General features: G+C 35.1%; 1 protein-coding gene across 2 annotated transcripts in view; it reads right to left on the reverse strand.

Moving 5' to 3' along the window:
• Nucleotides 1-204: 204 nt before the first annotated feature.
• Nucleotides 205-27,898, reverse strand: part of CEPT1 (choline/ethanolamine phosphotransferase 1) — a 31,987-nt gene continuing 4,293 nt past the window's right edge. Inside the window, exons 2-9 of one of the 2 annotated variants that reach the window (XM_016155563.2) lie at nt 25,404-25,814; nt 20,141-20,288; nt 18,649-18,790; nt 8,013-8,097; nt 2,999-3,130; nt 2,367-2,525; nt 1,727-1,852; nt 205-1,115 (exon numbers count right to left, since the gene is read on the reverse strand). In XM_016155563.2, coding sequence (XP_016011049.1) covers nt 996-1,115; nt 1,727-1,852; nt 2,367-2,525; nt 2,999-3,130; nt 8,013-8,097; nt 18,649-18,790; nt 20,141-20,288; nt 25,404-25,742 — 1,251 coding nt within the window. In that variant the 5' untranslated portion in view covers nt 25,743-25,814 and the 3' untranslated portion in view covers nt 205-995. Of the gene's footprint in view, nt 1,116-1,726; nt 1,853-2,366; nt 2,526-2,998; nt 3,131-8,012; nt 8,098-12,851; nt 12,937-18,648; nt 18,791-20,140; nt 20,289-25,403; nt 25,815-27,898 lie in introns of both variants that reach the window. The other variant, XM_016155564.2, reaches the window with a different exon arrangement.

The raw sequence follows: 27,898 nt of genomic DNA on the forward strand, positions 1-27,898 counted from the left end.
AGAATACAGGTTTTCCATAGTTTCCCAGAGGCCCGGGCTTTTCTTACTGAAAATCTGGGGCAAGGCTTTGAGATTCCTAAAAGGCTCAGAATCTCAAGGGTGGCAACTACAGCAAAAAAACTTATCAAGGGAAAAAGGACATAGTTTTCAGTTAAACAATTATATAAAGTAGAAAGGTCATGGGACACACAACGACAATGCAGCTGACCGAATTTTCTTATTTATTAAAGAACAAATAAATTTTGCTTAAAGTTTTAAAAATGACATTAAAACTTAGTTCATCTTTCCACTGAATAAAGTTGAGAAAAAGGCTGGCTTTCAGATCATATATTTATTTAAAAAAATAAAATGGATCAACAAAATTACCACATTATTCTGCATGCTAATAGGATTTCCCCAGCCCATGAGATACCATTCCTTGAGCAATAAAAAGAAAAAAAAAAAAAAAAAAAAAATGACTTCCTTAACCATGTAAAGATAGGAAACCTTTCAATTCAAATTCAGGGTCTTTGTCACTAGTCCCACCTCACAAGCTAGTGGGATGTATCTGTGCCACAAGCTGAGCTCCTTAGTATAAAGCCTGAGAAGACACGAAACAAGGATGTCACTAAAAGATGATGATTTGTTAAACTTATAAAGCAACCACCTTTTGGCCTGCAAATATTCATCATTAGAAATTTCCACCACTGGGGATCTGCTCCCCGCCATGACAATTTTATTCAGAATCCAGGATAATTACAAACACGTGGCATTTTTTCCTGCATGCTTTCTTGGGCCAAACCCTGTATGACAACATGTACAATTTATAGAATGGGACCTGAAATTCCCATCCTCACACAGGATAGTTAAGGAGTGTTACCAATAACAAAGAATAAAAGTTATACAACGTTGATTATTATAAATTATATTTGTTCTTGTCCACCCCATTCTCCTTAATATGTTCAGATTCTTTCCCACGGAAAACATGAGTTTCTTATAAAACACCAATTACTTTGTTAATGATGATTAGGATGAGCTATGGAGACCTTGATCCTGAAGACGTGTATGTGCAGGTGAGATGCGATCTGATTGCAGACACTGACGCAGTAGCGGATCAAATCGAAGAGCGAGAAGACCTGGAAGCAAAGACACCATGAGAGTCTCGGGCCTGCTACGGCCATCCCCACCATGCCCGACATGAAGACGAGTGGCTTCTGATGTTGTTCTCTTCAGAGTCACCCTCGATTACATACGGTTTAAAAACTCAATGTCCTCATTAATTTTTCCTTTATATTAAAGATCGACACTCTCGGAGACACAGGGACTATTTTAGGCTTTGTGGACAATGCTGTCTTTGTCACAACCCCTCAACTCTGCCATTGTAGCATGAAAGCAGCAATAGACAATACAGTAGGTAAAAGAATGGTGATGGCTGCGTCCCAATAAAACTTTATTTACAAAAATAGGCCATTGGCCCACAGGGTATACTTGCAAACTCCTGCTTTATAGTCAGAAATATGGAATTTCTAAGCACCGATGCGGGCAGAATTTATAAACAATGATGTAAAAAATAATAATAATTAAAAAAAAGGCTCAAAGATGAAGCCACAAGAACTCTCACAAAGTCCCATAAATACGGTTTTCTGATGTTCCAAATCGTTACAATTATATGATCTATCTCTCAGGACTGGCCCACTGAAACAAAGGAACAAGCAGCTTCTATCTTATAAAACAGCACAGTACTTACCAGGGCAATCCAAAGTACAATATATTCATCAATAAAGCTGTTAAAATATTGATCCAGAAACAAAAGTGCTGGGCCTATGAATGCTGTGTCATGCAAATGCATTTCACTTTTAGTCATGTGTGCCACCTGTGAATAAGAGAATCAATTATGTATGCATTCCCTTGTTAGAGCAACTGAGAGCAACAGAGTAAATCAGTATTCTGCTCAGATATCGAATGTCAAGAATTTTTTAAGTAATATCTGTTAAATTTCCAAAAGCAAAAAACCAGCAACATAAAGCGTGTGTGAGAACTACACACCAAAGGGACATACCATGTCGCCTAAGTCCCACAAAAGATGCTTTTCAAAAGGAGCCTAATTGGAGTGTAGAGATTGAGATTTAAGAATGCAAATAAAGGAAATAACCAAATTAAACTATGGATAGAAAGGAGAATTGTAGAGGTTCAAGGAGCATCTGGTAATCTCATTCTGAAGCTTCACAGAAGAGTAAAAGCAGCTCCCATATTGATGTCAAGAGATATTGATTGGAGGAGGGCAAACTCTAGAACTGTGTAGGAAGCTATGGAATGAAAACTATGGCCATAAAACCAAATTAAAATTAAAATTAAAATAACAAACAAACCCAAACTTTCGTGCTTACCACAAGCTTATTGGTGATTTTAGCAGATACAAAACCAAATGTCAGTATATAAAGACAGGGATGCTTTTCAAAAAGCTGGACTGCTGATTTCTTGTAGATCATTACAGCTAATGTAATCACCGATCCAATATGGAGAAAAGGAGAAAGGACACTTGTTCCCTGTGCAGAGTAAAGAGAAGTGAGGAGTTAATAGTGTTCAATACCGATCAGATGCTACCTGAATCTGCTGTAAGACAGATAAACTCAACTTTTCAAGACCTCACGATGCCTGGCGGCCGGCAGTTTCTATAACAGACACCAGAACAGCAAGTGAAAAGCGGCAGCCTGGACTGGTTCGGCACAAACTGAGCATTTTACGCTTAAGAGCCCAGGACGAAGCAGGTCATGCTTTTTAAAAAAATATATGTATATAAAGGTGTGTGTATGGCTATGTGCGTGCATCACAAAAATATGCATCTATAAGCATATAAATGTATGCATGTATAAATAAAACTAAAGTTCTGGATATTATTATTTTTTTTAAGACAAAGCAGAAACTCTAAGTTAACGAGTGGTTTTAAACAATTCAAATGAAAAACAGAGTGACCATAAGACCAGGTCCTAGCATAAACAATCACTGGAAATACACTTACTGCTATCGTTGATCCATTTTTCCCAACACCACCAGTGAAGATCACACGGAAGTAATTCGTACAGGAAAATACGGTCCCTGCGACAGTACAGAGTGCAGGAAAAACTTTCACTTGAATATTCAGCATTGGAATCTTTAATAGGTAGAGAGAAAGAATAATTAAAATACATACAAATTAAAATAAGAATCCAGAACGAATATTTGATTCATATTCTGGTATGTTCTCTATTCCCTCTAGTTTAGTAACTACTTAAATTAATGGAAGTTTCTCTCTCCTTTATAAACAATATAACAAGTCACAAAGGATGAGGCTATAGAGAAGTTGATCTCATTTCTGATACCGATCCTTAAAAAAAATAACTGATCCAACTTTATTTATTTGTGTCATGAGCTAAGTAGGTTCATCTAACACATCCCAGAAATCTGCCGACAGTGAACCAGGCTGTCTTCTGACGTTTTTATAAAAGAAGTGTACTTTGTCTTTTCCTTTGTGCGTTTTTAAACTCCTCTAAATCTGTAATTCATTACTAATTGTTATGGAGAGAAAGCATGTCGCATAAAAGACTAGAAATATTTGCAACTAGATTGAAAGAAATGTGTAAACTAGAGAAAGGAAGACAGAAATTCTACTCAGGAGTTCCCAACTCCAAATTGTTAGGATAGGGCAGCTGGTAAAAGCAGAGGGCCCCTAAGGGAGAATGCACATGCAGAGGAGGAAACAAGTCAAGCAGGACCAAGCTAAGTACAACTGTGAAGCTAAAATTTTAACATATGGATTTACTTTTCGGAAGAAGTAAATAACATATTTTTATAGTATACTGAAAATCTGCCTAAAATAAGGAGGTCTGAGCGGATTGGAATCATGTATTTCATCTCACAAGCACAAATCGGTCATTTAAAATGGAAAATACTTGCATTAAAAATTTAAAATCATTAAGATTCTCTCCCTTTCTACACCTCTCTTTTAGCTTTTCTGAAGTCTCAAATTTTGTCCGATATGGACGGCAAGGAAAGCACCAGTAGAATGATACAGTCTAATAACAGAAACGAATGACTACAGGAATAAGATTCCAAAAGCCCACAAAGGTTTAACAGACAATGAGTTCTTACAATGAACACATTTTATTTTAATTAGGGCTGTGCATACTTTTTAGGGCTGCCATCTGTCTACACTTTAAAATCAAATAGGAAATGTGAATTTTCCTACTTTTTGTATATATAAAACCCCAGTAAAATTGGTAGAGACATAAATTTTAATGTTTAGATACTCTATTCAAAATTCTCAAGAACTCTTGTTTATACAACTCTATGTTCTCTTGCAAAACTGTAGCTCTAAAAAAAATTGAAATTAACTGTTTGAATTCCAAGTTGTACTGTGGCATTGTTTAATTTTCTAAAATGAATAGGTCAACTTAAAAATCAAGCCCAGAACTTTATGGAGCATCCTAAATAACTGTCTTACTTCCCTAATTGATCTCCAAACCCTACAACCCAAATCAAAACTAGTTTTCGATAAAAGAGAAAATCAACACCATGGTTGCTTTGAACTCCAAGAGATGTTTCTGCTCTAGTTCTGAAAACTAGAAATATCACAATGTAAATCTGATGCACCTGGCCGGTTTCTTTTTTTCACCAGAGACAAAGAACCAGTTTAGCAAAGAGCGAAATACTACACTCCCTCAGATTTCAAAAGAAGCAAAGCATTAATCCATTGCACGCCTGTATTCAAGCCAGGGTACTGAATGAGCACCAACTCCGGTGTAGCAGTAATCTGTGCCAGCTGAACTAAAAGGCATCACAACTGTATTTAAAATCTGGAAAATGCTATAGGAGCATGGAAATTGTGGCCCTTTAAGAGAGAGAACAAACAGAAACATTAGAAAAGCCAGGCTTAGTAAATGGCTTGGAACACAAAGGAAGCAAGCAAGCAAGCACAGACTCAGAACATTCTTAGGACCCTCTTCACTTCTCTCATATATGATAGCTATATACACCAAAACGTAAGCTCCTGACTGCAGGACTTTGTTTGAATTGATTTTTATATTCACTCTAAAACTCTGCATATTGTAGGTGCTCAATATACACTTGTCGAAGGAAGATCTCCCTCTTGCTCGCCATGTAGAATTACCATTTTGAGAGAGTACAGAGTTACACCTTGCCCCACATTAAGAGGGAAAAAGGTAGTTAGCTAACAGAAAATCTGAGGCAAAATGAAGGGAAATCTGGAGGAGATTATCTGTGGGTCCCCTTCACTCTTTTAAAGAGTGATATGATAGAAGGCAGTCCCAAGACATTCCAAAAAGATATATTCTTTCGGGGGAAGCAATACACAAAAAATATATTGTTTTGTTTCTTGCAACATGTAAACCATGTACTGACTTTTGCATATGAAAATCATTTTTCATTAAAAAAAAAAAAATCCAGCCAAACCAACAAAAACTACCTATCACCTTTGGTAAAAACTCATTTCTTGGAAACAAACGAACAAAAAAAGCAGCAAGAAATGGGTAATCCACATACAGTGGACCTGAGTCACTTACCTATGCGAGACAGCTGATCTTGTAGAATCAGCTTTACGAAGACATTTGCACTACTTTTGTTTTTACCATAAGTTCGCTTTCTAAATATCAGTTAAAGCTTTTTAATGAATATTTGGAAAGCAATTTCCATTTTATGCCCTCAAACTCAAAAGAGAGGAATATTTCACAACTGGGCCCTAAATAAATACCTTCTCTCCATTTTGGCACACAAGTGGGATCACTACATGTAGTAATCCTTCCTAAACCAACGTAATATAATTCAGAACAGCATATTTGGCAATTAGCCTATAGGGCCAAGTCAAAAAAGAAAAGAAATGTAGTGGCTTGAGGTCAATTATGTGAGTTTGTGCTGGGAATTGCTGAAAGAACACAGACTATTTCTCTCAGCCTCCAAATAGCCCCAGTGATGTAAAGTCCTTCCCTTCTAATGCTGGTCCCAGTAGGACCAGTGATGCTCATAAGACAGGGGCCGGGAGCCTGTTTCCTTACTGCAACCTGACCTCACTGATCCTGGAACTGGACTGCTGGGTCTGGGAACTCCATTCCAGTCCTGGATCTGAGAGTTCCTCAGATTACTTTTTAAAATATGTAATAAAAAAAGATGATTGTTATCTTTATTATCAATGAAGACAGGACAAAATACTTGATCTTTTTAAAAGAAAAAAGTTACATCTATGATGTACATGTACAGATCATGTGAATAAATCTTAATTTAAAAAGGCAACAAGCATACTTGAAGCAAATTACTGCCAGGCAATACCTAAAAAATAAGGATATGTGTATCGTCAATGTATACATAACTTCATTTACAACAGTGCTTTATGTATTTCTGTACTAATAAGATTAGGTGTATATACCTGATGCTGATTTGTTCTTAAATAATCAAGCCAGAAATCCCATTTTCTTTTTGTTACTGGTATGATGAAACTATGGTAATTTATATATGTTTAAGATATTCAAAATGATCTTGGAGGGGGTAGATTTTGGCATAAAACACAAATCCTCTGAAAATAATCAATATAGTCAAGAGATATAAAAAATGTAAGTGGGGTTAGGCTTCAGACTTCGTGATCTAGTTTTAGGGAAAGAAAAACTTCCTCTATGGCTAAATTGTTTTAAAATGTAGTATATTTAACTTGGTGGAGAACAAAAATAATAAAATCCTCTAGTGATATCTATAAATCTCAGATTTCACAACAGACCCTATTGGCTTTTGAGACTAATGTGTAAAAAAGATGTGAACCTGAATATTATGTACATGACTTAATAGTTTCAAATAGTTTTTGAATAGTTTCCTGGTTGACAATGGATTATTTTTATTCCTTCATCTACCTCACAAGCTTATTCTCCTAACAAAAGGCATTAAACAACTCCTGGTACTAAATACTCAGGAAAGTACATTAACTATACTTCACAGATCTAATTTACCATCACTAAGTGACTTAGGTAAGGGAAAACTCTTGCTCAGTACATTTCCTCTATACCTGAAAATTAATCTGATTTATAAGAATTCTTTTCATTAAGGAGTAGTAAGTCTTATTGGTTAGTATCACACCAGATTACAAATCCTCTATTCTGAATGGGTGGTGGCAGCAGTGAGCAGCAGCTACCTGGGTGGGCCAGGGAGTACAGACTACTCTGACTCCAATCTGGAAGGAGTCATTCCACCTGCAAGAACAGCTTTTATTAAGGGCTTACCATTTGATAGGCACTGTTTGAAGTACTTTAGACGTATTTACTCATTTAATTCACAAAATAACCTGATGAGACAGGTGCTAGTATTGTCCTCATTCTACAGAAAACGAAACTAACCCACAGAGAGTTGAGTAACAGATGAAGTTCACACAGTAGGCAGTGGAGCCTGGAGAAACTCAGGTAGTCTGGTTCCAGAACCTGTTCTTGATCTCCATATTGTGCATATTATATTCTGTCTTTCAGAAGTCTGTGGGAAATAATTGTGATTGTAGGGGTGACTATATTTCGGGTCAGGTTGAATCGTGTCTTAGCTTGTTAAAACAATCCCTATGGTATTGATTTCAATAAATATTTGTTCTGTTTTGGGGCCAGAGTTAGTTAATGTGCTATTCCAAATTTGTTATTCATCTTTAAGCACATGACAGAAAAACCAGTAGACTCAGAGAGTTCAAAAAAGACAATAAAAGGTCTGGTGTAATCTTGTCATTGGTTAACTTGGTATACTATTTGCTGTTTCCTCAGCTGTAAAACAGGATGACAAATAATAATTCGGACAGCCTTTAAAAATGGCCCTGATTGTACCTAATATACCTCGTACCTCAAGTAATAAAATTCACCATGCCCTAAGAGAAGTTTGTGTCCTATCATTGCTGTGACTCTTGATTTTCAAAAAGAATAACATATTTTTAGATGTTACCCTTTACCTGGATTATTCTATATTAGAAACACAAGCAAAAGACAACATACATTACATGGGATACACAATGTGAACAGAGTTACCATAGATTGCCAAAAAGGTGGTCCTCCAATCACTGCCAGCAAATGCATGATTATTATGAAGATTTGCACTTCAGTCACATCAATTCTGATTAGGTACAAAAAGCCAAAAAAGCAAAATTACTCAAAACAATTTCAAGTTAATTACTTGCAAGCTTAGCAGCATTCCTCTATCATGCACAATAGAAAAAAATCTCAAATATTGAGGAAAGGGGAAAAGGAGGTGTCAAAAATTTGTTATGAGAAAAACCAATAACATCCAGAGACTTTTAATTTAGTTTGACGAATTTCACAGAGCAATAAAAACCCCTCCTTTCCAAAGGAAATTTCTGACTCAGTGAAGTTGGGCTGAAACTATAACTTAACCTTTCCCACCAAAAAACAAAAAAAGAAAGAAAAGAAAAAAGGTGTGTGTATTAAATTTTTTGAGTGTCAAGCAGAGGATTGCATGGTATCACTATGTAATATGAGATCTTGAAATAAGTGTTTTGTAGCACCAAATGGAAGAAATGGTGAGCTTTTACTAACGTAACATAAATCACTGAGACCTTGCAAAACTTACTGCCCTTTAGATATATTCATTTAACGTCTTCTGTGGTATGGGTATGAAAAAAGTTTTACCCAATTCTCAATCAGATTCTTATGCTTATTTGGATAACTCTAAGATTTCTGGAAAGAAGATACTGAAAGTAGCCAAGAATTAGCTTGGAAGTTGCTGAAAATGATCTTGTAGTTGAGAAGAGACAAACCTGGTACAAAAATAGGGCAGCAGAAATTAGAAAGTCTGAAGAAAAGAATATGGGCAAAAAGATTGAAAAGCAAAGCACAAACTGGTGTTTCTTTCCTTCTGCAGGCTAGTGCTTCATAAAATCTTGAGATTATACTTCTCAGATTACTGGATTCAAATGCCCTTTAATTTTAAGAATTTAAAATTAAATATGTAGATATGCTTGCACAAAATGTCTATACGAGGTGATTCATCATAGCATTATTTATAATAGTAAAAATTTAAAAACATCACTCATGGAGGGAGTGGTTATAAAAATTATGGTAGTTCCATACCATGGAATATTTGGTAGCTTTTTAAAAAAGGGTGGGATAGCTCCTTACATAGTGATATGAAAAAATATCAGATATATTAGGTAAAAAAAAGTTCAAGAATGTGTATATACTACTTTTTGTGCAAAAAGGAGAAATAATATTCTATTTTTATTTTTTGCCATTATTACATAACAAATTTCCGGAAGGATGCACTACACACCAAGAACAGTGTTACCCACTGGAGGACAATGTGGGAACTGGGCAGCTGGGAGATGAGGATGGGAAGGAGACTATTAACTGTATCTTTTTTTGTTGTTGTTGAATAATTTATCTATTAAGAAAGTAAATTTTTAAAAATTCGGTTTAAGTAAATATCATCACTTCCCAGAGCAGAATGGAGGCCCCGTTTCTAAAACTGATACTGAAAACAGTGAGCTTAAGATACGTAAGCTCTCACACCCACAACTAGGTTGAAACCAGTTTCCCGCAACTAAAAAAACTGATCTTTGTTTGCTCAAGAATGTTTTTTTAAACAGAAGCATATCAAGCTGCAAACATATAGTGATGTAGTTATCTTGATATACACATTTATTGGAAAAGAATGGACTGAATTAGGCTAAAAAGAATCTGTAGAGCTGACCTGGTGAGTGGTGTTGCCAATAAGGGAAATTAGACTCAGTAGCAGACTCAGGAGACTAAGCAGGTGTCAAAGATGATCGACTCTGTCCTGGGTGGAGGAGGGCAGACATCTTACAACATTTTGCTGGATATGTGAAGTAGCCTTTTGGGAGGGGAAGGGCCAGAAGTATAGAATTACAAAATAAAAATGGAGGGAACCTCATGCAATTAATCTTTGTACCTTGGATAAATGTAAAAGAGAATAGGAAACATGAAAGATCTTCATAAAGCCCCACATTGGGAGAGCTAACAAATGCGTTTAGTTTGAATTCCAACAAGACTCAGTATTAACTGAGGGATGTAAAAGAATTTAACTGACATCCCGTGAGAGTCAGTAAGCGTGTTAATCATCTTTCCCCAGACTTTGTTAAGTGTCTTTCCCCTCTAATATCCAAAATAAGACAATTTAATCTATTTTTCTTTGAGATGTGACATATGCATTTCAAAGATATACTTGCAGTTAATTTGTAAGCAAATTTTTTTTGTTAAACTATACATAATAAATATAATTGTGTTGTAATTTGGGTTGACTATTAGCTTGGTTATACTAGGGCTAAATTATACTAGGGCTAAATTCAACACAATATATACTAGGGCTAAATTCAAAGAAACCCTGATTTGTATAATTTGACTTGTGAGCTATTATGTGAAACAAACAAAAAAACAAAAAACCCCAACCTATCTAGTGAGTTTGAGTAAAAAGAGAAAAACAGCCAATATCTAGACTAGAGCGAGTCCTCAAGCTGAACTAAAATTTAGGTCTCAAATTTAAGGGGCGGCCTTTCCCTATCATCTTTGGAAACAGAAGAATTAGAATAGAGTTCTTTCATCTCATGTAGTAATAACGTTGGAGTTAAGAGAAGGGATCATGGACATATTCCTCCTCTCAAACTAGCACAGTCAATTCTGGAAGATATCTGGAAGCTACTGGGAGTTACTAACACTGGTCTTAACATTAATATAAGAACAGGATAAGGAATGCCCGTTATATGCCAGGCACTGTGGTTAGCATGTTACATTTTTGACTCTTAAATCTTCACAACCATCCCAGGTGGTAGGATCTATTACCCCCATTTTACAGATGAGGAAATGTATTCAGAGAGGTTAAGTAACTTTTCCAAGGGGCCATTACAGAGACAATAAATGGCAGAGCCTTGAAAGAAACTGAAAGTGTTCCTACACAGGGCTGACGACACTCTTCTAATTTTTAGTCTACTAATCAACAGGGACAATCATCTGTCATATGTTTTTAACTTGCTATCACTAAGATTTCTATATGTTTCAGGATAATGTTCCTGTGTTCTAACACAATATTCCCTAAAATGGTAGAGTACAATAGGCAATAAGTGACATTGGAAGCTTGGATGCTAATAAACTAAATTAATTTGGAGACAAATTAGAAATACCACTCTTTCTGAAGCTTACTGTTTTCCCTGAACTTTGTTAAAAGCAAAAAGTACATCTGGCAATTTCATTTCAATGACCAAATCAGTTAAAGCAACAAATATTAAAAGCAAAAGAAAAATCTCTCCAAGTTAGCGGCAATTGGTAAAAAACAGATCTGAAGAAAAACATTTTTCATGATGTTAAAATTCAAATGCATTAGTCTCCAGAAACACTTTAGTAAAAAGGGCTCTATAAATACAGGGTACTTGTTATCATAGACAAGTATGTAATACATACAATCAATATCCTCTTAATTTCATTAAGAATATGGGTAAAAATGACCCTTGGTGAGTATATTAATAATAAACAAGCTATTAAAAATTATAAATTTAGACAACTGTTGTGAGCATAAAGCTTCAGTTCTTTAGAGAAACTACCAGAAGACAGGTTAAGAGTAAAAGGATGCTTAAGAATGACACATTTTAAACTATGCACATTTTTTACTGTAGGAGGGAATCCCACAATTATGTAAGTACAGTGTAAATTCAATTGAAAATGGCTTTTTTGCTCCTGAAACATTGCCTATAGCTAACTTCTCAGTATTCTTCACATTTCAAGTTTATGAGGACAAAAAGATGCAGAATGCCCCCATTATTAATTGGTCCCCAAAATCACCATCACTGCCATTGAATATCTGGATTTACAACACTGCAAGATGTCTTTCAAAAACAGCTCTGCTACCAGCGACTCACTATTTCCATAATATTATCGAAGCATTTGGGGGCATGGGGACTCAGTGTAGGAAATCTAAAGTAGCCTTGCATTGCTAGAATAATCTGTCAGCTGTCCATATGAATAGCTCCCCAACACTCCCTGAACTGCAAAATAAACAGAATTTAAGCTCTATTTTTCTTGTAAATAAACTTTTTCATATGAAAGTGTGAAGGATTCTGGGCTATTCTACCAGGAAATCATTTCCTAATAAATCTTAAAATTTTATAAATCATAAGGTCAAAATTACACTTCTAGTATGAGAAATAAAAGATACATTACTCTCAGCATTAATCGAGGAAATATGTATTTACTAAAAACAAAAACAAAAAACCTGAAAAAAGAGGGTATTCAAAGGATGACTATAGTTAACGTTAATGCTCAGGATACTTAATTATAAAAGTGCAGATAAGAGAGGAAAACAGTAAACAACAAAAGTGAGACTACCTTCTAGCATTAATTTTTTAAAAAACCAAGATCACTGAAAATAAAAGCAAAAGAACTAGTACTACATTGTTTAAAGGTTATGCTAAAGAAATTAAGAGAATAAACAGATCTTTTCTACATTACTATAAAAAGTCCCCTCAACTGACCTAAGGAAAACTCTGCTTGCTTTATTGTTTTCAAAATATAAATACCAAAAAATTCTATTTAATGGTGGAAAGGTATTTGTTTGAAAAATATTACATAGAGCAAAAATGATGGTAAGTATAGTAGGTAAATGAGAGAATTGTTTTTAGCATCAAATCACCAGAAATGTTATTTTTCAAAAATTTTTGTTTAATAGGGTGGATTTTTATTGCCCTATTATATATTAAAATTATACTTCTAATAATCTGTTTGTCTGTGAAATACCACAAAGAAGACTTTATTTTGTTGTTTTTATTTACTCTGTGCATGACAAAGGTGCTGTCTTTGAGTTTCACGCCATTGTTCATTGGACAGCATGAATACTCTAACGGTTACCGTGAAGTTCCAGAACCAAGGTCCCAGGGTTCCTGTGAGAAGCTGGCTTATTATAATTATGATCTGGGACTCTGTAACATCCAATCTATGCATAAGGAAACAAACATTTCAAAATAACTTTATTCAGTAGTTTTGCTAAAGAGCCCTACTAATGCAGGTGACAAAAATAAATTTAAAAAGTAGCATTCTCCTTATAAAGACATCCAAAGAGTCAATGATATGATTTATACAATACGATCACTATCCTATGCATACATAGGATACACAGGTTATTTTTTACCCAAATCAAAATAGTACAAGAGCTTAAAAACTATAACACGCTTTATAAATGACTGTAAATCGGCAGCTGGAAACATTAGAACTGAAAACACATTCAACTCTGTTACCTCGGAGCAGTGACTACTACTTGCCAAATGATCACACTGTCTATGACACAGGTCCCTTCAGTGCCAGAACCTACCCAGACTTCCCTGCAGACAGAAATGCTTCCCAGAAGCCCCAATGCACAGTCACCCATGTGTTTGAGAAACTATTACTATCTCACACTCTTTCACCACCCCACACCTCATCAGGCTCCCACCTCTGCTCTTCTCAGTAAAATTAGCACTTGCATATGGAAAGCACAAAGTGGAAAAGTGTGACTTTTTTGGATATGCTTAGAGCAAGATTCTAATTGGCCATTTCGCTGTCCTGTTTCCTAATAATCTCTAGTCTAAAATCTTAACCTTTTTCCTCTTCCTCTTCCCTTAATTCCACACCAGCATCATAACTCTACTGGATTTGTTTATCAGTGGTAAAGATAAGTAAAATATCCAATGCAGTTGCTAAAATAAGTTTTAGAATACGGATGGTAACAAAAATAATGGTTTAGAACAGGTTTCAATAAAACTGGCATAATCAAAATTAAGCACTGAGGAATCCTAATGATACAGAAAGAAGTCCACAATTTTACCTGATGATCTGAGTCCAACCTGCAATCTAGGTTTTACATTAATACAAACAGTCGCTTGGGGATATTATAAAAATCTGATAAAATTAAATACACAGGAAAATAGAAACTTAAAAGGAATACCTCTGGTGTTTAATAGTTCATGTAATAAAACCTTAAACATCTATAGTCATGCAGGTCCTATAAAGGCATTCAACAGGAAGTTTCCTAATTCTTAATCCACAAAAAAGTGAATTATACATTAATGGACAACAGTTTTTAACTACTAGGATTAGATATTTATTCTTTAAAGGTTAAGAAGGTGAATTGGATTTGTCAAACTACCAGTTAAATGGTCTATTCATTTTTTTCATGTGATTAGATAAAAAAAAGTCAGAATTTATGTTTGATGGCATGGTTTTTAACTAATTTAAATGTGAAAACTTAGAAGCATGAATTGAAAAATTTAATAAAGTGAAGATCATACTCTGCCATAATTATAAATAATAAGTACATTAAAAGCAACACTTGTAAAATTAACAGACTCACAGACAGAATCTTAGATATCATCTAATCCAAGACTCAGGTCCATGAAAGTTATGGGTGGACACATAGAAAACATAATTTGAAGATAACACTTGGGGCAAGATATACTGGCCTAAGTTCAATTTACTATAATTTCTTTCTTATTTTTCTCCAGAAAAGAGGATTTTTTTTTTTTTTTACCAAAATGATAATTTTAAGAGCTCTACCTTCCATGAAGGATTTTTTTTTTACAGGCCCATGTTTTACATAAAACTAGCTTATTAAAGATTATTTGGGGTTTCTAAGCATTTATTAAAATGATTCTATATAGACATCTAGAAGTTATATATTTAAAAATACCTAGCTATGGAAGGTTTAGGACTTCAAAGAGGAAATGTGAACTCTTCCATTTAATATAATCCATAAACATTTAAAAAAATATTTTACAAGTGTTTACAGATGAGCTTCAATCCATAAATCTAATCTTCTTCCACTGACCCAATCCTTCTCTGAAGTTCTGGCCTCTAAGCCCATTTCCTCCCCTGTCTTTCACATCCAGGCTAATAAAAACTCTGGAGGGCCAAGCTGGGCTTGGAAGGGTCCCAAAGAGCTGTACTCATCACCATCGGATATCTACTTGCTTAGTCCAGAAGCACTGCAGGGGCCTGGGTCTGCCTAGATGTGACAGGTACTAACAATCTCCGCGTAAGGCATCTTTTAGCTGTGATCAGAACAGAGTGCTGGAAGATAAGGCTCATAATTTCAGGGATGATGTATCTAAATCATATTGGCTTTCTCACAACACCTAACTTTGAGGGGAAATTATTTAGTTACGGATTAAATTACTATGCCTATTTTTGTTTAAGATAACTAGAGTAAATATAATAGCAACTAAAGATACTGGCATTAGGAGACTAAGAAATACAAATAAAAATTTCTCATTTGGCAAACATACTATTTTATAAGGTTATAAAACACATAACTTGAATTTATTACACATAAAAAATAAATTCTTGTGATTATTCTCACTTATGTGTGTAAGTATTAAAATATAACAATTAAAATAAAAATGGTTTAAAATAAAATCTCTAAGTGCATAAGGCTGCTTTCACTTTCTGATTAAGAATAATTTTAAAAAATTTCTCTACTCAAATTATATCTGAGAGTTCACCTTGTTCTTTCCTAATTAAACAAAATAAAATTTGGGCTTTCTCCTCCATGCGTACAAACTTTACTTCCATATTTAACCTATTATACATGTGCCTATTCTCTCGTCTCTTGAAAAACAAGTAAAATACAAAATGGCATTTTTAAGACTTCTTTAGCAAAATCTATATTATTCTACATGCCTCCATTACATGAGTATTTTGATAATATCTCCTTAAATGTAAAGCACCTGAAACATATTTCTATGATTGTTATAGCTGGCTTTTAATTTAAAAAATAAATTCGGTGTTGCTTTAGTGTGAATGCAGAATTTCAGAAAATTGTATACAATTTTCCCAAGTCAAAAATCAATCCCTTATAATACTAATATTTAATTTAAACTGAAATATTAAATTCAAACTACAGTCTTAGTAGGAAAAGGTCCTCACCTAGTCCCTCCTATTACCCTAAAGTCCTTTGTTTCTACACTTTTAGCAATCTAGCTCCATAAATCATCCTCTCTCTCCTTTTTTTTTTCAGAGATCTCCAATTCTTCCTCTAGTCAATTTCTTTCATACACTCGAACATTTCCCATTAAAAACACAAAACCCTCCTTCCTTTGAGACCAGGTACTCTCCTCTAAGCGATGCCTTGCTCCTTCCCATCACGGTCACACATTCTGTAAGTAACCTGCGCTACCTGTGTGTTTATTTATTCCATTCGCTTCTCACCTCCACGATCTGGCCTCTACCCCACTACTCTGGAGAAACCACTCTGGATGGCCTCGTACTGCCAAATTCAATGTACAATTTTCTGTCCTCATTTTGAGTTCTGGCAGCATTTAGCATTGTTCTCTTTTGAAATTCATTCCTATCCTGGCTCTTCATTCTGGTATAACTTCTCCCTCTCTGGCTATTCAGTAATGTTCACAGGCTTCTTTCTAGGCTTGCTTATGTTTTCTGCTATTCTTCTATCTGGATGTCTACAATCCCTCATTACATGTTCTAGATAGAACTTTCCCTTCAAATAGGTTCCTTCTCCCGTATTGCCTTTCTTCACCTTCCAGCCAATCATCTGAGGAGGAAGACTAGGAGTCATTCCAGTCTAAGTTCTCTCATTCGTGCTCCATATCCGAACTATATCCTATAGTTTCTACCTCTTAAATGTCTCTCCATCTTACCTCTTAATAGCACTGTAATTGTGCTAGTTCAGACTTCATCAGTCTTCACACTAATTATGCTGATGCCTCCTAAGGGGTCTCCTTACTTCTGTCACAGCCCACTCCAATTCACTCTCCAAAATGTTGTTAAACTTGTTTTTCCAAAAGGTACTTCTGTCATTTGCCTGCAGATTCAGGATAAAAGCCCATATTTCTTGGCAGGACATAGAACGTCCTCTATTTTCTGGAGCTTCTCCAGCCTATCTCCTGCCACTCCCCCACAGGCATCTTAAGATCTAACAATATGGAACTGCTTGCAGTTCTCCAAGACATATTTCATCAAAGAAATACACCATCAGGGAAATTCTAAGACCAGCAAATAGAAAGCTGTGACAGCAAATCACTCCTACAAACACCAACTATTTACTCTTCCCCTGCTTCCACGGATTTCTCTTTCCTTCTTTCGGTTTCTACACCATATGGCTGGTGCTGATTTACTTGAAAGGGAAAGAGAATAAATCAGGGCTAGATGATTAATAAGCCTTCAAAATAAGGGCACGAAAATTAATTGTGAGATAATAACCAATGAAACATAAACTGTGAAATTCCGATATTACGAACTCTTCTATCTTTGAAAACAGTAACATCACTAAAAATTAAAACTGGATTAGGGCAAACCAAGTGATCTTAGAAGTCTTATATTTTGTGGTTTTACCTAATGTAGAGGAAGACTATGAAAACATTGAGATGAAGTAAAGGCTATGAAAACAATACTGACAAAAAACATCTGCACATATTTTCAATTCCTGCTTTTTAAAAAATGTTAGAAAGCTTCAACATTTTCTGAGCACTAAGCAATTTATAAACTGCTGATGAATGCATGGGCAGACAGTTTTCAATAGGACACTCATGTCCACTACTGTCACTTATAATCAGGAAAACACCTTAAGATGGGCCTTAAGAACCTTCTCTAAACTCCTTTATTTTGAAATTATTCTGAGACACATCCCTTAGTTAACATCCAAAGTATTAATAATTATTCAGTTATTGTATAAGTTAAGAACTTAAATTCTATTTAAATAATTTAGCAAAAATCACCTAAATTGAACTTGTAGGGAACAGCTGAACTTCTATGCATTCAGCCTTTTCAAGGCCTAGAAAATTAAGTGTATAAGGGACTTAAATTTAAAAATCCATTACTGATTCATATTAATTAGAGACTAGGTTAAGGTGTTTCCTATCATTTGCCATCAGAGATTTTTACTTTGACAGTTCATGAAGTATACAGAATCTTTTTTCAAGTTCTTTCTCTTTTAACCCTAAGCCACAAAAAAAATAAAAGACCAACTCGAGCAGTGTAAATAGGATCTGTGACACTTAAACACCAGTTGGTAAATTCCATCCGCAACCTCATTCCAACACTGGTTTACTCATTAATATTTATGGAAATGTACTGATCACCAGGTTGGAACTATTTGTTTTGAAGTCTAAAAGGAGTCTATTTTTTTTTTTTTTCCAATTCTTAGGCATTTTGTTGGCAGTAATAATCCATGGTGTGCTCATGCCAACTGAATTATCAAGAGCTTAGACTTTTATACATTCATAAATAAAACTGTGAAAGTAAAATCTAATTAAGTTATGATATTTAGAGATGAGAGTTGCTCTCTGCTCTCATATATTATAGTTTCTTTCCTGAAAATGGATTTTTATATGTCCAAATAAGACAGAACTAAAGTGGATAACAGTAAGAAACAGAAAAGAAAAGCTATCTGATGGAAAGACAAGTGGGTATGAGTGAGGAGGGACTACTGTTTTTCACATTACTTTAAAATACAGTTGGGAGGTTCTAATATTTCTTTTTAAAAAGTGTGACAGAAGGAGTATACGATTTAGACCATTAGGTAACAGCTATAATAATGAGTGCTTTCAATTTATTTACTAATTTTGTGATCTGATCAATTCCTAATACTCAAATTCCTAAAGGCGAAATTCTCCATATCTGAAAGAGAAAACAAAAATCACCATTAAGTGTTACTTACATTCCAAATCGCAATGTTCCAGAAACATATGTTTGCCAATGTGCACAATAAAACATGAATGTCCCAGCAAAACAACAAAAAAACATCCAATCAGGGTTTGTTCCCAGTTGTACCGCAATACAAGTTCCAAGAACCACAAAAACTGCAAAAGAAAGATCACAGTGAAAACTGGACCATGTGAATAACAAACATTGAGCTGGAAATGATTTCAGAGGGGGTAAAAAGATATGCTGTATATGTACAATCTTCTCTCAATTACCTGTGGTAATAGGTAAAGTAGAATATAACTTTTTACATTATATTTTACCCTACAATTTCAATCTCTCTTTTCACTACACCACCTAATGGAACCAAAGTTCTTGAAAGCAACTAAAATACTTTAGCATTTTTTATCGTATCCTCCCAACTTAATGTATTAATGAACAGTAAAAAACTATAAGGCAGAGAGTCAAAAAGAAAAACAAAAGGCTTAGATCAGCGGTCCCCAAGCTTTTTGGCACCAGGGACCAGTGCTCTTATAAGAATCTAATGCCTGGTGATCTCAGGTGGAGCTGGAGCGGTGATGCTAGCGCTGGACAGCACCTGCAAATGAAACTGATGAAGCTTCGCTGGCCTGCTCGGTGCTCACCGCTCACCTCCTGCTGTGCAGCCTGGTTCCGAACAGGCAAAGGATCATACTGGTCCTTGGCCCAGGGGCTGGGGACCTCCTGTCCTAGATAATTCACAAAGGGACCTACTTACTTCAAATTGATAGCAGTCTTTTCTTATTTAGCAGATATCATTATGGGTGACAAGCATATAAAAGACTTCCTACAAAAGTTTGGAACTCAGATTACATTGCAATAACAACGCACTTAAAATAAAAAATAGGATATCTATCATTCTGCTATCACCTAATTAAAATAGTCTTTTGAGATGCCCAACTAGCCTTTATTCAATGGAAGTGTTAAGTTTTTCTTGAGTCTTAAAAAGTTTTTATAAGAGTTTAGTTGTTCCTTCTCCTCTGCTAAGCAAGCTGATGTCACAATACACTGAAACGATAACTTTAACATGCACCTACATCTGCAAATCTGAGTTCACGATGAATAACTATCAAGGATTTTGTTTGTTTCCTTTAAAATATTTTAAATGCTATGCCAAATGACAATAAACCAACTAAAAACTATAATTTCCTAGTCTCCCACTATTATACTCACCTCTGTAACTTATGAGATTTTTTTAAATGACAATTATGCCCTAAGATTTTAAAAATAACAGGTGCCAAAACAATTATATTTAAGGTTAAAAAGTAGAAACTAACGTAAATTCTCAATTTCCCAATACAGCCAGTAATGAACAAACATTATTTATAGATTTTTGAAACACTAAAACAATACAAAATCACTTATTTTGTTGGCTATACATAAGTCTCTTACTTAATCTAGCATTGTTTATTTATCATATTCCTTTAACTACTCTTCATCATTAACATTAAAAAAAAAATCAATAATACCTGTTGATAGTGAATCACAACCATGATCAAAAAGTTCTCCCAAAGGAGAACTACTATTGGTTCTTCTTGCTTGTTTCCCATCTATAGCATCCAAAGACTGATAAATAAAAAGGCCACATGCACAAGCAATATATGCCCATGGAGGTGCCTGTGAAATAAAATAAGAAAAGCAAGACTGTTAAGACATATTAATTACTATGGCTGACTAATATATTTTTGTTTGCAGGCATTTTATCTTCATTCTCCAGAGAAGTACTCCTGGTTGAAAGCTATGGGAGAGAAGATCCAAGAGCGACATAATGAAATACATTTTGAAACAATTTGAATTGTAAAAGAATTAAACGCCTTGCTTACTAGGGGAGCTCAAGCAAGACGATGGATAAGCACTTCACAGGGACATTACAGAAAACCCATGAAAGATTAGACTAGACAACTTTCATAAGCTTCCTTCTAACATTTAGATTCTAAGAGCCAATTAATGAATAATCTAGTTCAGTTTTTTCCAAATTGTATCTCTGAAGGCGTTTCCAGATATTACATGAAAAAAAAATATTCCATGCTAAACTCATGTGGGAAACACTGGGTTAAACAATATTAAGCAGATTTCTCTACTGGAGGACTTCCTCCAGCCCTTAATAGTGCTAATGTGTATTGTGAATATTCAAGAAAGGGGATACAATATGCTGCCATTTTCCAAATTTATTTGAGCATGTATGTAATTTATTTTTAAACACACTTTTTCAATGTTCCATGAAATAACACTAGGGAAATAAAGATCTAGTACACAGAGTGCTTACAACATTATTTTTCTAATATTTATGGTCACCTTTTCAGAGAATAGATTCTATTTCCCAGACAGAAACTGAATTGCTAATACCGAATTTAAATGTTGTGCATTAAAACAGGACAGCTTCTATTTGGTTTGTTCTCTTTAAGAATGTAGAAGTGTTTTGTATCACTTTTCACTATTTTCCCATGCCCAAGCACGAAAAAATTATTATATTCTGCATTGCAAAGAGGTTCCTCTCTGATAGAGATCTACTTAGTTCTGTTATTAAAGGTAAGGATTTCCTCTTAAACATTTTCTTGGAGTCTCATATTTTAGGACAGTGAGGCTGTTAACAGGACCATAGTATATACCTCTCCCAAGCCAGAGTTACAAACCTGGAAAGCAGCAACTGAGGTTAACATGCAAGCACAATGGACTGAGTGATTAATCTTATATGACTAAGAACCCCATCTTCTAGACTTTTGTTCTATTGCCTCTTGCTCCAACAGGACTCTAGTAACTCTAAAGGAGCACTGTGCTACATCGTAGCCATTAGATGTGTGTGGCTATTTTACTTTAAATTCATAAAATTAAATAAAACTAAAAATTCGTTTCTCAGTTATACCACACATATTTCAAGTACTCAACAGCTACATGTGGCTATGGCTACCAGACCAGACCACAAAGACACAGAACACTATCACCGTCACACTACCCCTACTGCATTAGGGGACGAGAAAGCTAGGGACTTCTTGGGGGTCTAAACTTCGGATTTTAATGGAGCAAGGTATTACTCTGGAGCAGAGATAACTTCAACTATTAGTATACACCTAAACCTAAAAAGCAGCAAAATAGTAATTTCATATATAAAAAGAGAACAACGCCTTCTTGTCTTTGAATTTTTTCTTTCTTCCTGTGAATTTGTACAACACTACATTAGTGTTTATGTATGTCTTCCTTGTTCCCATTATTTCACAACTCTCGGAGGTGTTTTAAGAGGAAAGTCCTCTCATTCAGGAATTAGTATGATCTCAGCTGCGTTAAGAGCCTGGAGATGCTAAATGAATGAACTCATGTATCAACCAGGAAACCATTATTACACCATGATAGGTGGGTGGGGGAAGAACTGGCATAAGCAAATACTCTTATCGAAATCTAGCAATTAACTTGCAAAATCTTACAGAGATGTTCTCCTGTGAGTCAACTCAAAGGTGATTTTTTTTTTCCTGAAAGAATACAACAAAAAAATTGTTAAACTTTATGTATGAGGAGAAATATTAAAGGTACAGGTGGGAAGGAAAGTCAGGTAAAAAAGGAAAGATTTTACTTTTGTTTTGTACCTTTCTAAATATTTCTAACTATATACTGTCTCCCCATTCCTTTTTTAATGTTAATAGGAGTTAACTGGGCAATGAGATTATGGGCAATGTGCCATTTCAATTACCCTCCCATTTTTCTATATTTAAAAAAAAAAATCTAACAATTTTTTTTAGTGAGTTACATCGAAAGCATTAACTTTAGCAATATAAAAACAGACAAAAATAAATGGACATTAAAACAAAACACTATTATCGTCCTCCAAAAAATTTGTTATTTCAACCTGTTGTATGTAATGCCATACAATTCAGTACTGGTTTTCCTGTGTATAAAACGGATAACACCAATTTCTTTTCTCTCTCTTATTTGGGAGGGGTAACTCAAGCATATGTAACATATATCAAGCTACCAGATAAATTCTAAATTAGCTTATGATCCTAAAACCAAAACTACCAGCTGATGAGGTTTAAATACCTAGTAATAGAAATGAATCATGAGGCTATTTTGGTATTCCATATAAAAAAGGAGAAGTCTGAATTTCTACCTTAGGAGTTTGAAAAATAAGGACTCATATCCTTTCTTATCTACTGGAAAGTTTTTTTCCCCCCCTAATAAAAAAGATAAACTCAGCTTAATCCATTATAATTGTGACATTCTTTTCCACTAGAAAGATTGGTATCGGAAACTCTAATGTATTTTTAAAAAACGGTAACTTAAAAAATATATGGAAAGTTCATAATACCTGTACATGTGAAATTTAATGCTCACCCATTGGTATAGGACCAAAAGAATTAGAGTTATAATAAATGAGAGTTTCACTGGGTGTTAAATTTACAGAAGCCTTTAACTCCAAAGTACTGATAAAGAAAAAAAAAATAAATTCAATAAGGACTTAGATGAATTGTATTATTAGGAGAAATCAGGAACGGGAGGGGGTTGTGAAAGAATAGGTTATAGATGTAATCTTTTTGACCAATGAAATAATAACTACCTACCATTTACCGAGCATTATATGCTAGGCACTCTGAATACATGATATTACTTTATCTTTATAATACTTCACAATAAGGTTTAAAAGGATAAATGAACCCTGGCCTGGAGAATTTACGTAACTTACTGAAGATCACAGAGATAGTAAGAGCATATTATGGAAAAAAGCCGTGATCTATATTAATGCGTTCTGATCTATGCCTGACAAGGATCTCTACGATGCAGCTATAAACGCATCTAGGCATAACCTTTGTTGAGTGCTACCTACCTTCCCTGGCAGAGCATAGTCATACTCCACCTTGATTCCTCCCAGCAGCAACATTGAAAAAGTTCTCTGTGATTAGAGTAGTTCCCATTCGAGAAAATTTCCCAAGAGTTCACTAATTCTAGGCTTACTCCAATAATTCTAAAGCACTTAAGAACAGAGGCTAAGGAAAAGTATTATAGGGAACATGGTGCCTGGGATATTCTGGGTGTTTAGTAAATGACTGTTAATGGCTGAGCTACCTTTAAACCTGCTCTCATCCCCTGATCCCCAACCTATAACTAGCTGAGGACTATTAGGAGGCTTTTACCGGAATTGACCCACTTCCCTTTTATTCTTCTGTATCTCTGTTTAGGGTGTGTGAGACTGGACGAGTTCCTCTGGAAGCAGCTATTAGGTCCTCAAGTAAGTCACAGGTAAAACAACTCAAAGGACATGTAATAAAGAATCCAAGGACATATTTGCAGAGGAGAAACTATTCCACGACATGACCGCTGCCTGACTGCAGCTAGATCCTGGCCAGAAGAGAGAGAGCTCACCAAAAAGCCCCTCAGAAACTATCGGAGCCCTCCCCTGTGCCTCAGGCAGGCTGGCTCCTGGAACAGGCCGTTGCCCTGCCCCTAGCAAGTGGGGCATGCCTCTGTATCCCTATACGTCTTGTCTTGTTTTATATTACTCTTCGGTGCCTGCCCTGGGCAATTTCCCCAACAGTATTTAAGTAATCATACTAGTGTTTAAGTTTCCCAACTGATGTAAAGCAAGAAAGTTAAGAACATGAGGAAAATCAGAAATGCGTTTATACGATCTGTATAGACTGGATTTGTAAAGTAAAAGAGGAATTAAAGTTATTCAGGGATGACGGGAAATAAGCATCTGGAAGAAATAAAACCGAACTAGGTAACTATGATTTGATGAAAACAAGATAAAGGGTTAAATGGTGACAACTTACCCTCAAAGGACAAATAATCTGAAAATAAATATATTTTTTTAAAAAGTTATTACTTCAAGCTTAAAACAAGACAAGGAAGGCTGTGGCCATTATGACGTATGGTTCCGAGTCACTTCTGACACCTCTGGTTGAAGATCATCTTCTATTTTCTTGGGTTACCTGTGACTGATCATTCTGATTTACATGGCACAACAAATGCTTCTGATTTTCCTTCATCTACCTAACTATCCTAGTTCATTTATTGACCAGGAAATTTTAACGTCAAAGAAATAAACATCGATTTACCCATTCTGATGAAAGGTTCTAGTTTCAGTTTTGGTTTTAGGTAATGAGTAAAGAGGGTACAAGAGGGAACAGCAGGAGAGAGACTTGTATTTGAGAAAGCCCCATGCTTCCTTTCTTAATGGCAGCCATAGCAGGATACAGAACAGGAAATACACTATACTGACTTTTTCTTACACTTCTTTTGCCATGTTAGACTAACAGAGATATACCTGAGGTCTAGCAGCCACGTGTTCATAGGAAAGAGATACTGAACAATTTTCACTGGAACGAAGAGGAAAACACTTTTGATAAGACTAATGTACAGCCAGGACATCTTACTACTAGAGACTTTTCTCAGTGATCATTTTAAACTTTGCTAAGACTTTATTCAGCAATTTTTTAAAAAAGGAAATAATACTTTTGTAAAAAATTGAGGTTTACTTATTTTAAAAAGAACATTTAACATGTTAATCCCTACTAACATTCACTTCTCTGCTGAGATCAGAGTCCACTTTTACTCTTGGTCTCTTATAAGCATAGTATATAAAGTAGATCATACTTTTATTAACAGTCTGTGTGACAGGATATTTTAAAACAGTTGACAAATAGCTGTGAGATTACCTTATCTTTAGCTAAAATGACTTAGAAATCCCAATTACAGTTTCCAGTATATAACAAATGTTCACATCTGTTAAAAAATTCCTCTTACCTGCTCTGTAGCTGTGGGGCAGTAGAAGACTAATAAAACAGTTGTGCAGATGTTTATTGACAATCCGATGATGGTGATGAGATTCGGGGCAATCCAGGAGGGAACTCTTCCAACTAGCCATTCCCAATACCCTTGCATTAAGGGCTCAAGCAATGACCGTCCAGCACTCTGATATCTGTGTTCTTCTAGCCGCTTTAGCTGGTGTCTTGACAATGGTGGGGTAGGTAACTGAAACAATTTATTTAATACACACCCGGGAGTACTCAGATGCCCGAAGCCCACAGGGGACTCCGGGTGGGAGTCTCCACATCGTTTCCTTGTTGACCGATGACCACTCATGGACTTTGGCTTTCTTGTTGGGGGGCAAGAATAGTTTATCTTGTTTTATAGCTTTTTGTGGCTGGTCTTTACCTTAAAAAAAAAAAAAAAAAGTCAGCCATCATATATATGTCAATAATTTTTTTAAAAAATCCAACTGTAACAGAGCAATACATATCAAACAGATCAGAGAGCCAGAGATCTGTTTTATTTCTAGTTCTTACTGATGGTGTGAGCCAAAAGAAGTCATATAACCTCACCTTTAAGTGAAAAATATTAAGGGATTTTAATCGTGATGTGCGACTACCTTATATTTTGTCTGACTTCAAAGCTTCAAAACTTTTTTTCCTACCTCACACTGCTTTCAGGAGTTTAAGGGAATAAGTCTTAGAAATGACCTAATCATTTCACAAATATGAAAACTAAGGTCCAAAGGCATACCCAAAGAGCTAGCAAGTTAGTATTACTATCAGAGGGAAGACTCGAATAACATAGGTCTTAAACTAGATTTTCATTTAATTATAACGGCTAACATTTACTGAGTACTTACTATAGACTAAAAATTTAAGCATGTTTTCTATAACTGATTAATCCTTACAACAACCCTGGAAGGTAAGGATCACTAATAATCATCCATATTTTTACAGAAAATGAAACTAAGCACAGAGAGGCTAATTAACCTGCCCAAGTTCATAACAGCTGTAAATGAGGTTCAAACAAACACAGGGTTTCTGTTTAAGTTTATAGTAAAAGATAAAACTTCTTACTAGTGAAAAGGGATATATTGTAGCTGTTATTCCAGGTGGGGGTAAACAGCAATGAAAAAAACTAAGAGGAGTGTGTGTGTGTGTGTGTGTGTGTGTGTCTGTGTGTGTGTGTTTTAGCAGAGAGACCTGATGAACTGAGGTGGTATGAAAAAAGTCTTAAGTGCATTAAGTGATGAATGTTCATAAAGGACCTTGAGTTTAAATCCTGAACTACTTGCAAAAGACCCAGAAAAAATTAAACAGACTACAAGTTATTAAGCAACGTAGGAAGATAATGCCAAGTATATTTTCAAGACTGACAGGAGATATATATATATATATTCATCAAAATGGAGAAAGTAGTAAGAACATTTGAAAATTAATATGGTGACCTCAAAAGTTTTGAAGTGATGAGGGCCTAAACCAGGGTGGTAAAAATGGAAATATGAAACAGTCACATCTATGAGTAATTTCTACTTAGAAGAGTCAAGAGCAGGTACTTGGGGATTAGACAGGATGGTGGAGCAGAGAAGAAAGCAATCAGCAGTCAGAGGCAGTGTACCCTTATCAAAAGGGAGGGTTGGAAAGGAAAATCAGTTTGTTATTTTGGCTTCTGATGGTGGGGGTGGGGATGAGGGCAGGAAACACACACACGACTTTTAAATAGAGATGTTTTAGACAAATCAAATGACTGGAGATGAAAATTTCAAGTTATCGATGTAGAAGCTGAAGTCTAGTTAAAGAGTAAAAAGTAGAAAAGTTCTTAAAGGAATTAAGTATGAGAAGAAAAGAAAACGAAGAACTTTGTGGGAAACTTCTGGATAGTGAGAACAAGGAAAAGAAGCCATAAGAAGATTTAGAAAGAAAGAAAAAAAAGAATAATCTTATAGAACCAAAGGGCAGTGAATCAAGAGAGGTATACTTTGATCTTCTGATAGAAAGCTATCCAGAACACAATATCAAATTCCCAGACATGCTGCACTATGGGAATACAGGTGACACAGGGTTCTAGGACATTCCAACAATGGACCTAGTATCAAAGCATGCCCAGGACGTCTTCCTTCTATTTCCATTAGGAGCCAATTCCAAAATGTCTAGGTCACCAATTATCTAATGTGGCATCCAAAATCTCAATCATGTATCTCAGTAACTGGTTTAAAAAACAATTATAGTCACTAACTACCTTGAATAAAATTTTGAAATATTCAAAAGAATCACCAGTGCCACAATTTAACTACTTGAAGTGCTCTGAAATAAAAATATTGAAATTATTTTCAAACCAAAGCAAATCAAAGCTAATTTCCTACTATTTCAAAGAATTCTTCCACATACCTGTGTCACCAAACAATGGATTAAAACTATTTTTAAGCCATATTTATATGTCAAACAAATTGGTGACAAGATCACTTCAGATCAAATGATAGACTGATA

This window comes from Rousettus aegyptiacus, unplaced genomic scaffold (genome assembly GCF_014176215.1).
Source record: "Rousettus aegyptiacus isolate mRouAeg1 unplaced genomic scaffold, mRouAeg1.p scaffold_m13_p_17, whole genome shotgun sequence".
Classification (NCBI taxonomy): Eukaryota; Metazoa; Chordata; class Mammalia; order Chiroptera; family Pteropodidae; genus Rousettus; species Rousettus aegyptiacus.